At 52.5% G+C, this 14,665-nt stretch overlaps 1 protein-coding gene across 2 annotated transcripts in view; it reads right to left on the reverse strand.

The window, feature by feature from the left end:
- Positions 1 to 5,575: 5,575 nt before the first annotated feature.
- Positions 5,576 to 14,665, reverse strand: part of SLC27A1 (solute carrier family 27 member 1) — a 31,129-nt gene continuing 22,039 nt past the window's right edge. For both annotated transcript variants that reach the window (XM_055343668.1, XM_055343667.1), the window contains exons 8-13: positions 10,975 to 11,184; positions 9,600 to 9,726; positions 9,374 to 9,511; positions 9,135 to 9,299; positions 8,594 to 8,740; positions 5,576 to 6,984 (exon numbers count right to left, since the gene is read on the reverse strand). In XM_055343668.1, the coding sequence (XP_055199643.1) occupies positions 6,827 to 6,984; positions 8,594 to 8,740; positions 9,135 to 9,299; positions 9,374 to 9,511; positions 9,600 to 9,726; positions 10,975 to 11,184 (945 nt within the window). In that variant the 3' untranslated portion in view covers positions 5,576 to 6,826. The remainder of the gene's footprint in view (positions 6,985 to 8,593; positions 8,741 to 9,134; positions 9,300 to 9,373; positions 9,512 to 9,599; positions 9,727 to 10,974; positions 11,185 to 14,665) is intronic.

Below are 14,665 nucleotides of genomic sequence, written 5' to 3' on the forward strand. Positions count from 1 at the left end.
TCTCTCTCTCTCTTTCAAATAAAGAAATCTTTAAAAAGACAGATAAATATACCCACAAGCACACACACATGCATGCGCATATACACACATCCTCTTTTATTTCTAAGGTATCTAATTGCTTGTGTAAAATGGCCCCACCCCTTTAATCCTGAAAAATTACAAAAAGCAGCTCAGGTTCAAGACACACTTGGAGAAAAGAACTGCTTTTATTTGCTAGAAACCTAAGCAATACAGAGCATAGGTCAAATCTCAGTATTACTCATTAGACTGACTGCTATGACTCCATTTGCTGGAAATAATCTTAACTGTCTGCATGCAGGAGCTGGAGAGTGAAAAGTAGGGGCTGCATCCAGTCTGGGGAGGGGAGACATAATCGCATTCCTGTCCAAGATGTTGAAAACATTTTGTCTTTCAAGCTGCTAGGTGATTTTGGTTCTCTGCGCTTAAGGGGTAGTCTTGGAGCAGAGGGTAGAAGGTTGGGATATCAGATTGGAAAAGGAAGGCAAGAAAGAAAAGCATAAACGCCACCATCACAAGTAGGCATACTTATTGTAGAAAGTGTGGTTATGTGGACGCTGTGTCGGCAGGATCCTGGTGGGGAGCACGGGGCCCTCTTAAATGCCACAGATGGGGAAAGTGAATGAAGGTGCTGTAGACAAAGGTGTGGTCAGGTTTGAGGATGGTGAGCAGCCTGGAGCTAGAGCATCAGCTAGAGGATGTTTCCACCAGTCGGTAAATGGGACAGGAAGAGGAAATGGTTTATGGGGACCTCAAGGAGGGTGGCTGCTGGAGGAGAGGGTGGCAGACAAGAGCCATGGCCCTCAGTAGAAGAACGTAACCCCGATCACACCAAGGTCTACCACGGAATAAGTACTGTGACCTCTTTCCTCCTCTGATCTGTTGATGTCACCCAAAGACTGAATCCATTGTGCCCAGAGGGCAAGGGAGCCAACTGAGGCAGCCCACAGTGACGGCTTCCGAGGAAGGGTGGAAGGTGGCTTGTTATCCACAAAGTGTTGTTCAGACGAGTTTTAATACTGAGCACACTTCGCTTCAGCAGAAGTCAGGACCAGAGGCTTTGCTCTGATGTCCTGGTTATCACAATGCTGAGACTCTACACCTATAAGGAGCTGTCCTGCTCACCAGGGCTCCACACGTCCTCACTCACCATCACAATACACCTGAGCCTTCACTCAGATGCTCCCATTTCACACCTGGGGAAACTGAGACTCAGGGGACCTAATGGTTTCTTCACGTACTCATTTAGAAAACCACTTATCAAGCTCCTCCTGTGCCCAATGCTGTTCTTCATCTGATGGAGCCCCTGGGTGCAGTCCCTACCCTCTCCTAGCTTACACCATCCTGGAGAAGTCAGACAATTAAAGATGAGCCACAAACACAAGAAAAAAGCAGTGCAGTAATGGAGATACCATAGGTGACGGGAGAAGTGACTCGGGGCTGTAGAGATTGGGAGGTGAACGAGATGCCATTTACATGGAAGCCTGGTTGTGTATTTAGAGGAAGAGTGAGGCTCCAGCAGGAGTATAAAGATGCAAAAGCCCCAAGGCAGGAACACGAAGGCAGGCAGTGTGATTAGAGACTGACCACCCAGCCCAGACCAGAAAGGCTGGTCTTGGGGGAACCTCTGGAAGGCTTTGAATAGGGGAGAGCCTAGGGAATGTTTTTAAAAAATCACTTTGGCTCCTAGGTGAAGGGATTGTGAGGGGTGGGGTGGAAGCATGGAGGTCAGCTAGGAGCCATTTTAGGGGGTTAGAGAGATCTAGTGTTGGCTGGGTTCGGTGGGTTCAGGATCTGCTTTGAGGCAGGGCTCCTGGTCCTTTCTAATGGATGGGCTGTGGAGCATGAGAAAAAGAGGAATCAGGACTGAGTTCCTGAACGTCTAGCTTACTTAATTGGATGCATGTGGAGCTTAAACTCACTGAGAGAAGCAGGCTGGGGAGAAACCCCAGGTCCGTGTGTTGGCCATGTCTTGCCTGAGATAGATATATTTCCCCAAGAGTGCTGGCAAGAATGTGGGAAGCTGAAACTCTGAGACACTGTTGCTGGCGGGACCATAAAATGGTGCAGTCGCCTTGAAAAAAACCTGGCAGTTCCTCAAAATATTAAACAGTTACCATATGGCCTAGTATTTCCATGCCTTGGTTTAGACCTGAAATAATTAAAAACATACATTCACACAAAGACTTGTGGATGTTCACCGCATTACTCACAATAGCCAAACACTGTAAATACCTTAATGTCCATCAACTGACGAATGGTCAACCCAACGTGGTCCGACCATACAATGGAATATTATTTGGCCACAAAAAGGAATGAACCCAGATGAACCTTAAAAACACAATGCTGAGTGAAAGAAGCCAGACACCAAAGACCACATGTTGTATGATTTCATTTACATGAAACGTCTGGAACAGTCAAATCCAGAGTCAGCAAGCCAGTTAGTGGCTGCCAGGGGCTGGGGGAGAGACTTCTAATGGTATGAAATTTCCTTTTGGGTGACTGAAAATGTTCTAGAACCAGAGAGAGGTGACCGGTTGCCCAACTTTGAACACTAAATGCCACTAGATTGTACAACTTCCAAGGGCTGATATTATGGTATGTGAGTGACACCTCAATTAAAAACAAATCAGTAGGGACACCTGGTTGGCTCAGTGGTGTGATCCTGGGGTCCTGGGATCAAGTCCTGCACTGGGCTCGCCATGGGAACCTGCTTCTCCCTCTGCCTATGTTTCTGCCTCTCTGTATCTCTCATGAAGAAATAAATAACATCTTTAAAAAACAACAACAACAACAACAACAACACAGATCAGTAGGAGTTGGCCAGGCATGCAGTGTGGGAACAATGGTCTAGGCATAAGAGACAGCAGGAGGAAAGGCATGGAAGCCAGACACAGGCTGGAAATGACCAATCACGGTGGAAGGAGAAGAGCCTTCAGGGTGGCGGTGCCAGCCAGGGAGCCTGGGCTCTTCTCCAGGGTGAGGGAGGCCCTTGAAAGGTTTGAGGCAAGGTCTCAGCCTGCAGCCACCTCTCCTTAGAGAGGCTCTCCCTCTTCCACATGCCCTCTAGGCTTCTCCCACCTCGTCCCTCACACACCACTCACCCAACCCCTGCTGCTCCTGGCCCACGTGCTGATGCCAGGCTGGGTTTTTCTCTTCCCACATCACAGGGACAGACATCCCCTCTGTACACATCTGTCCAGGAGCCCTCTGTAAAGGAGAGGCTTGGGGCGGAGTGCCTTCTGATCCTGGCTCTCCTCCAGACTTTTTTTTTTTATTTTTATTTATTTATGATAGTCACACAGAGAGAGAGAGAGGCAGAGACACAGGCAGAGGGAGAAGCAGGCTCCATGCACCGGGAGCCCGATGTGGGATTCGATCCCGGGTCTCCAGGATCGTGCCCTGGGCCAAAGGCAGGCGCCAAACCGCTGCGCCACCCAGGGATCCCTCTCCTCCAGACTTAACAAGTCTTGTCCCTGGGGGCAAGTCACAGAACTTCTCATTACACACACACACACACACACACACACACACACATGCACACAACCAAAAAACAAAGCTCTTGGGGCGCCTGGGTGGTGCAGTTGGTACAACCATCTGACTCTTGGTCATGATCTCAGGGTCCTGGGATCAAGCCCCACATCAGGCTCCACACTCAGCATGGAGTCTGCTTGAAATTCTCTCGCTCTCTCTCCCTCTCCCTCTGCCCCTCCCACTCCTGCTGTGTCTCTAAAATAAATAAAATATTTAAAAAATAGATAATATCTCAAGCCATCTAAAGGCATGGGTTTTTTTTTTTAAGATTTTATTTATGCATGAGAGACATAGAGAGAGAGAGGCAGAGACACAGGCAGAGGGAGAAGCAAGCTCCATGCAGGGAGCCCGACATAGGACTCGATCCTGGTCTCCAGGATCCCACCCCAGGCTGAAGGCGGCGCTAAACCGCTAAGCCACCAGGGCTGCCCTAAAGGCATGGATCTTAAAGGCATCTTGCTAAGTGAAAGAAGCTGGTTTGAAAAGGCTGTACAGGGATCCCTGGGTGGCGCAGGGGTTTAGCGCCTGCCTTTGGTCCGGGGCGCGATCCTGGAGACCCGGGATTGATTCCCACGTCGGGCTCCCGGTGCATGGAGCCTGCTTCTCCCTCTGCCTGTGTCTCTGCCTCTCTCTCTCTCTCTCTCTCACTGTGTGCCTATCATAAATAAATAAAATTTAAAAAAAATTTTAAAAAGGCTGTACATCGTGGGATTTTAGGTGTGTGACCTGGAAAAAGCAAGACTATGGGGACCATAAAAGATCCATGGTTGCCAGGCGTTGGGATAGGAGGGATGAAAAGATGAAGCATAGGGGATTTTTAGGGCAGAGAAACTGTGATACTATCACAGGGGACACATGTCAACACACACAGAATGTACAATGCAGAGTGAATGTGAATGGAAACTGTGGACTGTAAATAATGATAAAGCATGAACACAGACTCATCAATCATAACAAACGCAGTGTAGTAAGGCAAGATGTAAACAGTAAGAGAAACAGGGTGAGAGAGTATACGGGAAGTCTGCACTTTCCACTAGTTTTTTTTATAGACCTGTAATTGCTGTAGTAAATAACGTTTGTTGTTATTTAATTAAAAAGACAAACACAGAGCCTGTTGCTGGGAGTCACCAGGATTATTTTCCTGCCAGCTCAGAGGGAGTTTCTGACTCTGCTGAGAGTCCCCGGCTTTGGAACAAGAAAGGTCCCTCTGGGCTGCTTTCTTGCCAGGAGCCGCTGGCGTTAACTTCATGCCTCTTCTCATGCCTCCGTTCTCTTATCTGTACAATGGGGACCATGGTGGTTGTGAGGTCTGATGGGATGTTACTTTATCAGCACACCAAGGGCGCTCCATCCCGGTGGCAGCAGGTCCTTCTCCTGCCTCCCTCACCTTGGGGACCACGGGCATCCAAGGACCAGCCCCACCCACGGATGAACCAGGGCCATCCCAATGAACCAGGTTTATCCATGGATGAACCATCCCAACCAGGACCACGTCCATCCCCTGCCCCCCCCCCATCCCCAGGGCTGCCCCCTCAGTGTCTCCTCCCAGAAAATGCTCAATCATCACAAACCTTTGCTCCTCTGTTCCTTGAAGTGGAGACAAGATGAGACAGATATTGTAATACTAGAGGAGGAACAGCAGAAGTCGGGATTAAGTATATAAACTCTGGAGTTGCATGTCCTGGATTGGAATGCCAGCTCCAAAAGCCACCTTTGCAGCCCTCACCGAGAGCTCTGGCCACTCTGGGGCACCTTTCAGAACCCACAGCAGATCAGTCCCTCCCTGGGACTGAGCCCCCAGAGGCTGCAAGGAGGCAGCAAGGACCCTAACTACTAATGGGCAGGCAACCTGTGCTCCAGCCCCAGAGGCCTTGCAGCTGGGCTTCCAGGCCACAGAGGGCAGTGAGAAAAGGTCACGTCTTGCTCTTATCACATGATCACGAGTTCTCTGGCAAAAAGTCCTGCCTTCTGAAACTCAGAAAGGGTTTTGTGCCATGTGGAGACAGACAGTAAATAACCAGGATTTAGGCATGGACACACTACAGGTTTATTTCTTGAATTCAACTAGGAAACAAAACCTTGGTGCGTGTAAAGGCCCCTGTACGACAGCCCTGGCCTCAGTGTTTGAGGGGCTGGATGCCGCTGCAGCAGGAGGGAGGGACGGACAGTCTGGGCGGCCAGTCCTAACAACAGGAGTCCAGGATGTGCCACCAGCAAGGCCGATCGGGAGGTCTGAGCCATCCTGGCTGGTTGTCCAGGAGGTCACCACCAACACAGTGTCTGAACTGTCACCAACAGGATAGTGTGGCTATTCAACGGGCTGGGACCCCCCAGAGCCCAGAAGTCCATCTCGGACACCACCCCCTAAGCAGGAGACCTCCCCCTACACCACTGCTGCCACTCCTATGGGTCCCACCAGCAGCCATGCCAGATGGGGACACCCAAGAGGCCTCTGCCAGGGTGAGCGTCTAAAAGGTAAGCCGAACAGCCACCGAATCCAGTCTTCAAGGCTCCTATAGCCAGGGCTCCGTGAGGCACCTAAAAGGAGACATCTGGGCAGGGGCAATGTCCAAGTGGTAACAGTCGATTCTGGAAGCTTCTGGGCTTCAGGAAGGGCAGACAGGGTGTGGGAGACCCACCAAAGATGGTTAAGTGCAAAAGGCAACTGGCTCAGCCTGGGAGATTTTGGCTGGCGGGGAGGTCTCTTGATGATGCCTTCTTACACCCAGGTGGGCGGGGCAGACCACCCGAGGCTCCTCCTTCAGGAGGGAGGATGGAGGGTCACCGGAGCTCCTACGGGGCTATGATGCCCTGGAGCCCAGCAGCCTGGGGAGGTTTGGACTGAGGCTCCTTAAGGCACAGCAGAGAGAGAGGCCGGGAGGCTCCACTCTGGGTCCATGACCCAGCAAGGATGACCCACCGAGGCCCCATGGGCAACTGGCCCTGCACACCTGCAGATCCCAGGAGAAAGCAGCAGAGGAGAAAGACAGAAGAGGTGAGGGCAGATGGGGCCCAGGGGAGGCTGAGAAGCAGGGAGGAGAGACACACACACAAACCCAGGAGCCGGAATTCAGGCAGGAGAGAGCCCATAGGAGGAAAGAGGAGCGCGAAAGGTAGCAGAGCCATAGGCTCCTGCTGGGGTCCAGTTGTCTGGCACCAGGAAGGCCCCACCTGGTGCATCTGGGCCAGCCCCTCCCCGGGCAGGGCTGTCTGGCTCAAGCCTGGCTTACTGGCAGGGCCTGGCTGGGAGTCTCTAGCAGGCAGAAGAGTGGTGTCAGAGGGCAAAGGCACCCGAGCAGATGCGGGTATAGACACTCTGGTCCAGGGGCAGGTAGTGGCCCTGCTTCAGGTCCAGGAAGAAGAGCCGGTCCGAGGTCTGGCGTGGGTCAAAACCCTCATGCTGCAGTCGAGTCTTCTGGATCTTGAAGGTGCCTGTTGGGGCAGAGATGGTGGTATTCAGCAGGGGGAGTTTCTAGGAACCCCAAACTCACCATCCTGTCCTCCACCTCCAGGCTTTGGCAGAGGCCATGCCCTTGGCTGGAAACATTCTTCCCCATTGTGCCTGCCTGATTCTCCCTTGTCCTTCAGATCCTGACGTCATGCCTCCTCCTCCAGGGAGCCCTCCCTGACCATTACCCCATCACAGACCCATACACTATGTACTCCCTGCCTGGGCACGTGTCCACTGCCCACAAGACCAAGGCAGGGCTGAGTCTGTCACATCGTAGGTCAAGGATCAGCAGCTTGTAGCTAAGGGCCAAATTTGGCCCATCATCTGTTTTATAAACAAGTTTTATTGGCATGAAGCTACACTCACTTGTGTACACAACATCTATGGCAGCTTTTGCACAACAGAGGCAGAGGTAAGTTGTTGGGACAGAGACAGCATGGCCCAAAAAACTGAAAATATTTACTATCTGGTCCTTTAAGAAACAGTTTGCAGGACGCCTGGGTGGCTCAGTGGTTGAGCGTCTGCCTTTGGTTCAGGGCATGATCCCGGGTTCTGGGATCAAGTCCTGCATCGGGTTCCCCGCAGGGAGCCTGCTTCTTCCTCTGCCTATGTCTCTGCCTCTCTCTGTGTGTCTCTCATGAATAAATAACTAAAATCTTAAAAAAAGAAAAAAAAGAAATACTTTGCATTCCTTGCAGTGGACAATTAAAGAAACCCTTCATGTAAGATAAGGCTAAAGGGAAGGGGGAGTAGGAAAAAACCAAGGCAGGACACCTGTGTGCTTTAGAATTAGGAAGGTTTCTCATTTTAAAGAAAACTTCAAAAGCACAAACCATAAGATTTTTTTCTTTAAAGGGTAACTTTGTATCAAAATTAAGGACTTGGGGATCCTTGGGTGGCTCAGCGGTTTAGCGCCTGCCATTGGCTCAGGGCGTGATCCAGGGGTCCTGGGATCAAGTCCCACATCGGGCTCCCTGCATGGAGCCTGCTTCTCCTTCTGCTTGGGTCTCTGCCTCAATCTCTCTCTCTCTCTCTCTCTCTAATAAATAAATAAATAAATAAATAAATAAATAAATAAATAAATAAAATCTTAAAAAAAAATTAAGGACTTCTTTTCAAAAAAGAAGATTAACAGACTCCCAAAGACCCATAAACAAGATTAACAGACTCCCAAAGAGAAGATTCCTGATGTCTGAAATCACTAAGGAATTAACATCAGAAATATTGGGAGAAACTCTCATAAATCAAAAAGGAAAAGAGAACAAGGCTATACAAAGATGGGCAAAAGACACAAACAGGTGATTTACAGGAGTGGGAACCTCACAGGTAGCAGCAGATGATTGGCTCAAATTTCCTAGTCATCAGAAAAAGGCAGGAAATGGAAGAAATGCACCAAACACCGCAGAACACCTAGTGGGGCTGGGATGGAGGAATGGGAATACATAATGATGCAAATAAAAAAAGGCCCTGGACGAGCTGGCCACAAGCCACTGTAATCAGACTTGGCACGGGGGCCTGAACTGGGATAAATAAGCAGATAGTTGCTGAACCGACAGACAGATGGACGGACAGAGAGGCGAGAGGCCACACCTGTGGTGTCCACTTGGGGCAGGAGGCGGAGGAAGATGGGCCGGGCATAGGGTGCGAGCACCTTCTGCAGCTCTTGGTACAGCGCATTGGGGCTCAGCTGGCCGTGGGGGTCCGCGATGGCCGCCATGCCTGCTTTGCCCTCCACTCCTAAGGGACAGAGGTTTGGCTGAGAACACCCCACCTTTTGTCCCACCACAGGACTGGATACACCCTCAAACAGAGGCTCCTGGCCTCTGATCTCCAGTCCCTTCCATCTGAAATAACATTTGCTAAAGCAGTAACCATTTTATTGAGTGCTTGCTGCACTCTCTGCAACCCTGAGACAGTTGCTTTCATGATCCCATTTTCTGGATAAAGAAACTGAGGTTGATTATCATGCATGAGGGGTGATTCCAGATCCAGTGCTCCCATTCAGGCTGCCATGTGCAGTTACCCAGGTTGAGCACTGTGCAAGGGCTCCTGTACCTCCAAGCTTGTGCAGGTTGAGCTCCTCTGGGGCTGCCATACCCTAGGACCACCCAACCCCACAACCCCAGCTTGCCTGGCACAGCCACCCCATACACAGCCACGTCTGTCTGGCCCAGCAGGCGGCTCAGCACGCCCTCCACCTCTGTAGTGGAGACATTTTCCCCACGCCAGCGGAAGGTGTCCCCGCTGCGGTCCCTGAAGTACATGTAGCCCAGCTCATCCATCACCAGCACGTCACCTGGCAGAGGGGAGAAGGTGGGATGAGATGGTGGCCCACCATCCCCACAGCCAGCCCTCCCAGGGTCTTCGCACCTGAGATGTAGGCACTGTCTCCCTTGCGGAAGACACTGTGAGCAATCTTCTTGCTGGTGGCACTCTCACTGATGTAGCCATCGAAACGACGCAGTGGGTCCTGCTGGTTGATCTGGCCCACAAGGAGGCCGGGCTCCCCTGGGGAGGAGGCCACCCTCAGGCTGCGCTGGGTGGGCAGGGGGTGGGGGCCCCAGTTCCCCAGGGGACTGGGCAGGGCCTGGCTCACCAGCCTGGCATGGGATACAGAGGCCCTGGGCATCCCGGAGTAGTTCCATGGTGTCCTCATTGACCTTCACCAGCCGGATGGGGTACACGTGGGGCAAGATACGGCTGTTAAAGCCACAGGAGCCAACCTGGGATGGAATAAGCTGAGTCGTTGAGGAGCCCCAGGGTGGCACAGTGTCCTCCCCACTGACACCTTGCCTCTCCTGCCCCAGGGCCTGAAATGAGCACCTACATGTTTCCTGAACTCTGTGACCTCAGGTGATCTGAAAAAGAGGGTATTAAGGGCCGTGCCTCCTTCCCAGGACCCACGCCCCCTCCTTCCACCTTCCCAGCCCCCTTCGAAATCATACAAGGAAACCCGCTGACTGGTCACCACTTCCTCATCCATAAAGCCCTCTATGCTGGCAGGAAGTAAACGCCTAGAGTGACCCTGGAGCCTGCTACCTGCTGCATGTCACCTTGCCTGGCTCAGTCCTATACGTAGAAATGTCTGTCTCATGGAGTTTGTGCTGCTGTATGCTGTTGGGTATGTTTGTTACAGCAATTTCTGTGGCCGGCCAGAGTACCTTCTGGGGCTGTCTGTTCAACAGATTTGCACGGGGCAGTGCCTTGTTCTCAGGTACTGGGGCCCCAAAACTGAGACAGAGACAAAAGACTCACTGCCCCCAGGCACTTGCTTTATTACTATTCTCCTGATCTGTGCCTGATTTGGTAAGACTTGATAAGAGAGGAGCATCCTAGGGCACCTGGGTGACTCAGTGGTTGAGGTCTGCCTGTGGCTAGTGGTGTGGACCCAGGGTCCTGGGATCGAGTCCCACATTGGGCTCCCCTGTGGGGAGCCTGCTTTTCCCTCTGCCTATGTCTCTGCCTCTCTGTGTGTGTCTCTCATGAATAAATAAGTAAAATCTTTAAAAGAAAGAGAGAGAGAGAGAGAAGGGTCCTACTCAGGTGAACGGAGACAGTGATTGCTAATCATAAAAGCATCTGCAGGCAGCCTGCTACCTGGGGGTGCTGTGCTGTGCTCATGATCTGTTGGGTGATTCAAACAAACCCAGTGAGCTGTCATCCTTGTTTACAGAGGACAAAACCAAAGCCCAAGGAGTCCAGGTGACTCACCCAGCAGGAGGGGGTGAGCACCCCAACCCTAGCCCTGGATGCCCCAGAGCCCTGCTCTCCCCTGCCTCCTCCGCGGGTGGGAACTGAGGCTCAGAAAGGCCGAGGCCCTCGCCCACGGTACGCAGCAGCGCCGGGGACTCGGCCTCAGGGCCCAGCCCGGGCTAACGGAGCGTGCGCCGCCCTGCCCTGTGGAAGGCAGCGGCGGGGAGGCGGAGGCCGCAGCGCCCCGGGCCCCTTGCGCCCGCCCGCCCGCCGCGCACCTTGCCGTCCATGTTGGCGATGCTGCAGTTGCACTCGGTGGCCCCGTAGAACTCGCCGATCTGGCGCACGCCGAAGCGCTCGGTGAACTCCTCCCAGATGGCGGGCCGCAGCCCGTTGCCCACCGCCAGGCGCACGCGGTGCCGCCCCTCGGCCTCGCGCACCGGCTGCTTCAGCAGGTAGCGGCAGATCTCCCCGATGTACTGGACCACCTGGCGGAGAGGCGGGGAAGCGAGCGGTGGGCGGCCGCGAGGGGCCCGAGGGGCGTCGGCCCCCCAGCCTGGGCGCTCCAGGAACAGATCGGCCTTAGGGGGGGCCGCTAACAGAACCTCGGGGGGGGGGAGGAGCCGGTTAGCCCCCCCTTGCTGCATCCTCGCTAGGGGCCGGGCGAGGGGATGCCCTCAGCGTCCCCCACGCCCCCTCTGCGGCCCTCTCGGTCCCCCCAACCCCTCGCCGCTTCAGGGACCCCCGTGTGTGCCGCAGGCAGTGCAGGCAGGCGGCCCGCACCGCTGACACCCCACAGGGGAGCCCTCAATCCAGAGCCGGCGGACGCTGCCCCCCCAGAGCCCCGGCTCGCTCGGGGTGCGTCTCCACGCTGCCTCCCGGAGCCCCAGGTGCCCGCAGGGTCACCTGCTCCTCGGGGCCCCTCTGCTGAGCTCCTTCCCTGACTCCAGGTGCCTTCCAGTCCTCATCTCTGGGTTGACTTCGGAGTCATTACACAACCCCCCAACCTCATTTTACTGAGAGTCACAAACTGTTAAGTGACTGGACCAAACCTGTTAAGTGGTCGAGGTTGATTTGACTCTGGGCAGCCTGGCTCCCCATGAATGAAACAGTTACACGCTGGGGATTAACTGCTAAATTGAGCATCACCACTTCAAAGTGCTAGCAGCTTCCCTTCACACACAGGATAAAGTCCAAATTTCTGCCAGTGGCTAATTCCCTCTGGCTCCACGGCCCTCACTGCCTCCTCAGGGCCTTTGCACATGCTGTGCCCTCTGCCTGGAGGGTTCTTCTCCCAGATGGAGATGGGCCTTCCACTTTTGGGTCAAAGATCCACTGCCACAGAGAGGCATTCCCTGGACAGTGCTTGCTAAATCTCTGATGAATAAACAATGTGCTAAGTATTCTATTCGCCAAGCACAGAGCTCACCCATTTAATTCTCCCCACACTCCACGTTGGACATGAAGGCACTGAGATTCACAGAGGGAAAGAGCCTGCCCAAGATCATCAGCTGCTGACCAGGAGGCAAGCCCAGGGTGGGGCAAGGTGGTGCTCACTCTGTCAGTTGGCCCCTAAGTTAAGGTCTGTGCTTTGCCTGTGGCCCAGCCCAGCCCATCTCCAGGGGAAGGTAAAATACGCCCAGCCAATCACCCCAGTCCATCGCCAGCTACTAGTTGGTTCAAGGAAGACCACCTGATCAGAGTTAGGCCAATGAGAATCAGCCCCGGGACTTCTGATAAATTGGGAGGAGGAGAGAGGCTCTTTTTCTCCTGAAGCTGCTTGGAACCTTCCTGGAGAAGCAGGGCTGGGAAGGAAGCTGCGCACTGAGGAAGGAGAAACACAAGAAATGGAGACAGAGGGGATCCCTGGATGGTTCAGCGGTTTAGCACCTGCCTTCGGTCCAGGGCATGATCCTGGAGTCCCAGGATTGAGTCCCGCATGAGGCTCCCTTCATGGAGCCTGCTTCTCCCTCTGCCTGTATCTCTGCCTCTCTCTCTCTCTCTCTCTCTCTCTCTCTCTCTGCACCTCTCATGAATAAATAAAATCTTAAAAAAAAAAAAGAAAAGAAAAAAGAAATGGAGAGAGACAGAGGCCCTCCTGGATCAGGCTGTGCCTGAAGCTATCCCCATATGGCCTCCTCAGGTCCATGAGCTAATAAATCCCCTTCTTCGGGAAGCCAGGGTTTAGGTTAGGGTTTTGGCTCCTGTCAAATAACATGAAGTCCTGCCCAAGTGCCCTCGAAACCGTCACAAGGTAGTCCCAGCCATGCCCTGAGCAGCTCTCAGCTGTCTTGTCCAGGCCAGGGGAGGAACAAGCCAGCCACGATTGAGGGGACAATGAGCTGAGGGGACAATGACCCCCTCCTCATGGCTCTGAGGCTGTGTCCATGCACTTAGAGCAAACAATTGATCTTTACCTCTGGCCTAGACCCTCAGACAGAACCGAGGGACTGAAAAAAAAAAAAAAAAAGAACCGAGGGGCTGAAGGGAAGGCAACTCGGGTCAGTTCAGAGAGGCAGACACCAGACGCCCTATACCAAGACCTCCAGACCACAGGGTGGCAACAGGATAGAAAATGGAAGTGGGGGGCACCTGGCTGGCTCAGTCTGTTAAGCATCATCTGCCTTTGGCTCAGGTCATGATCCTAGGGTCCTGGGATTGAGCCCCACATCAGGCTCCCTGCTCAGCGGGGAGTCTGCTTCTCCCTCTGGCTCTCCCCATTGCTTGTGCACCCATGTGCTCGCTCACTCTCTCTCTTGCAAATAAAATCTTTCCTTTAAAAAAAAAAAAGGGAGGTGGGAGTGGGGTAAATGGATGATGGACATTAAGGAGGGCACGTGATATAATGAGCACTGGGTGTGACTGATAAATCACTGAACTCTACCTCTGAAATGAATCATACACTATATGTTAATTAATTGAATTTAAATTTTTTAAAAAGATTGGATGAATAAAAGAAAAAACTGGGAGGTCATCATCCAGGGACCCTACTACAACTCCCACGTCAGGTGACCTTGTACACCAAGTACCACACCCCGGTGGGTATGGAAAGATAAAGACGCCACTTACTCAGTCCCCCAGGGATGGGGAGGGGTCCAGTCACCTGTTTCCTGCCTGTCTGTTGCTATGTAGCTAAGAAAGTGGGTTCTAAACAGCCGCTGTTGCCTCCCTTGTGGTTTGGGTCTGCTCCAGATATAGCAGCAGCCACGCAGTTTCCCCATCCAACAGCCAGGGGATGGGATTTCTGAACCCAAATGCATGCGCTTGTTTTATCGACATCCTTGTTTAACTTTGACCTTTGAGGATTCTGTCTTCTATTCCTTAAAGAGCCCCTCAGTGTCTACTGGGTACCTTCGCTTGACACAGAAACTCCCCTTCCTAGAAACAGAACAGGGGGCACCTGTGTGGCTCAGTTGGTTAAGTGTCTGCCTTCCGTGCAGGTTGTGATCTTGGAGTCCTGGGATGGAGCCCCACATCAGGCTCCCTGTTCAGAGGGGAGCTTGCTTCTCCCTCTCCCCTGCTCATGCTCTATTTCTCTCTCTCAAATAAAATCTGAAAGAAAAAGAAAGGAGAAAGAAAGAAAGAAAGAAAGAAAGAAAGAAAGAAAGAAAGAAAGAAAGAAAGAAAGAAAGAAAGAAAGAAAGAAAGAAAGAAAGAAGAAAGAAAGAAAGAAAGAAAGAAAGAAAGAAAGAAAGAAAGAAAGAAGAAAAGACAACACTATCAAGGGTCTGGAGACAAGAACAGTGTCCAATAGAGTGGCACGTCAAGGACAAAGAGAGGGACCATCAGACACCATGAACCTCCCAGAAAAAAAAAAGCTGAACTTGAAGGCGATCAAATATCTAGACCAGGGGTTCTTAACTCTGTCCCGCCGCCCCCCATAACACCTGGCAATACCTGGAAACATTTCTAATGGTCACAACGGGAGAGGTAGGGGAGGTGATACCGGCATCTAATGATTCGGGTCAG

This window comes from Nyctereutes procyonoides, unplaced genomic scaffold (genome assembly GCF_905146905.1).
Source record: "Nyctereutes procyonoides isolate TBG_1078 unplaced genomic scaffold, NYPRO_anot_genome, whole genome shotgun sequence".
Classification (NCBI taxonomy): Eukaryota; Metazoa; Chordata; class Mammalia; order Carnivora; family Canidae; genus Nyctereutes; species Nyctereutes procyonoides.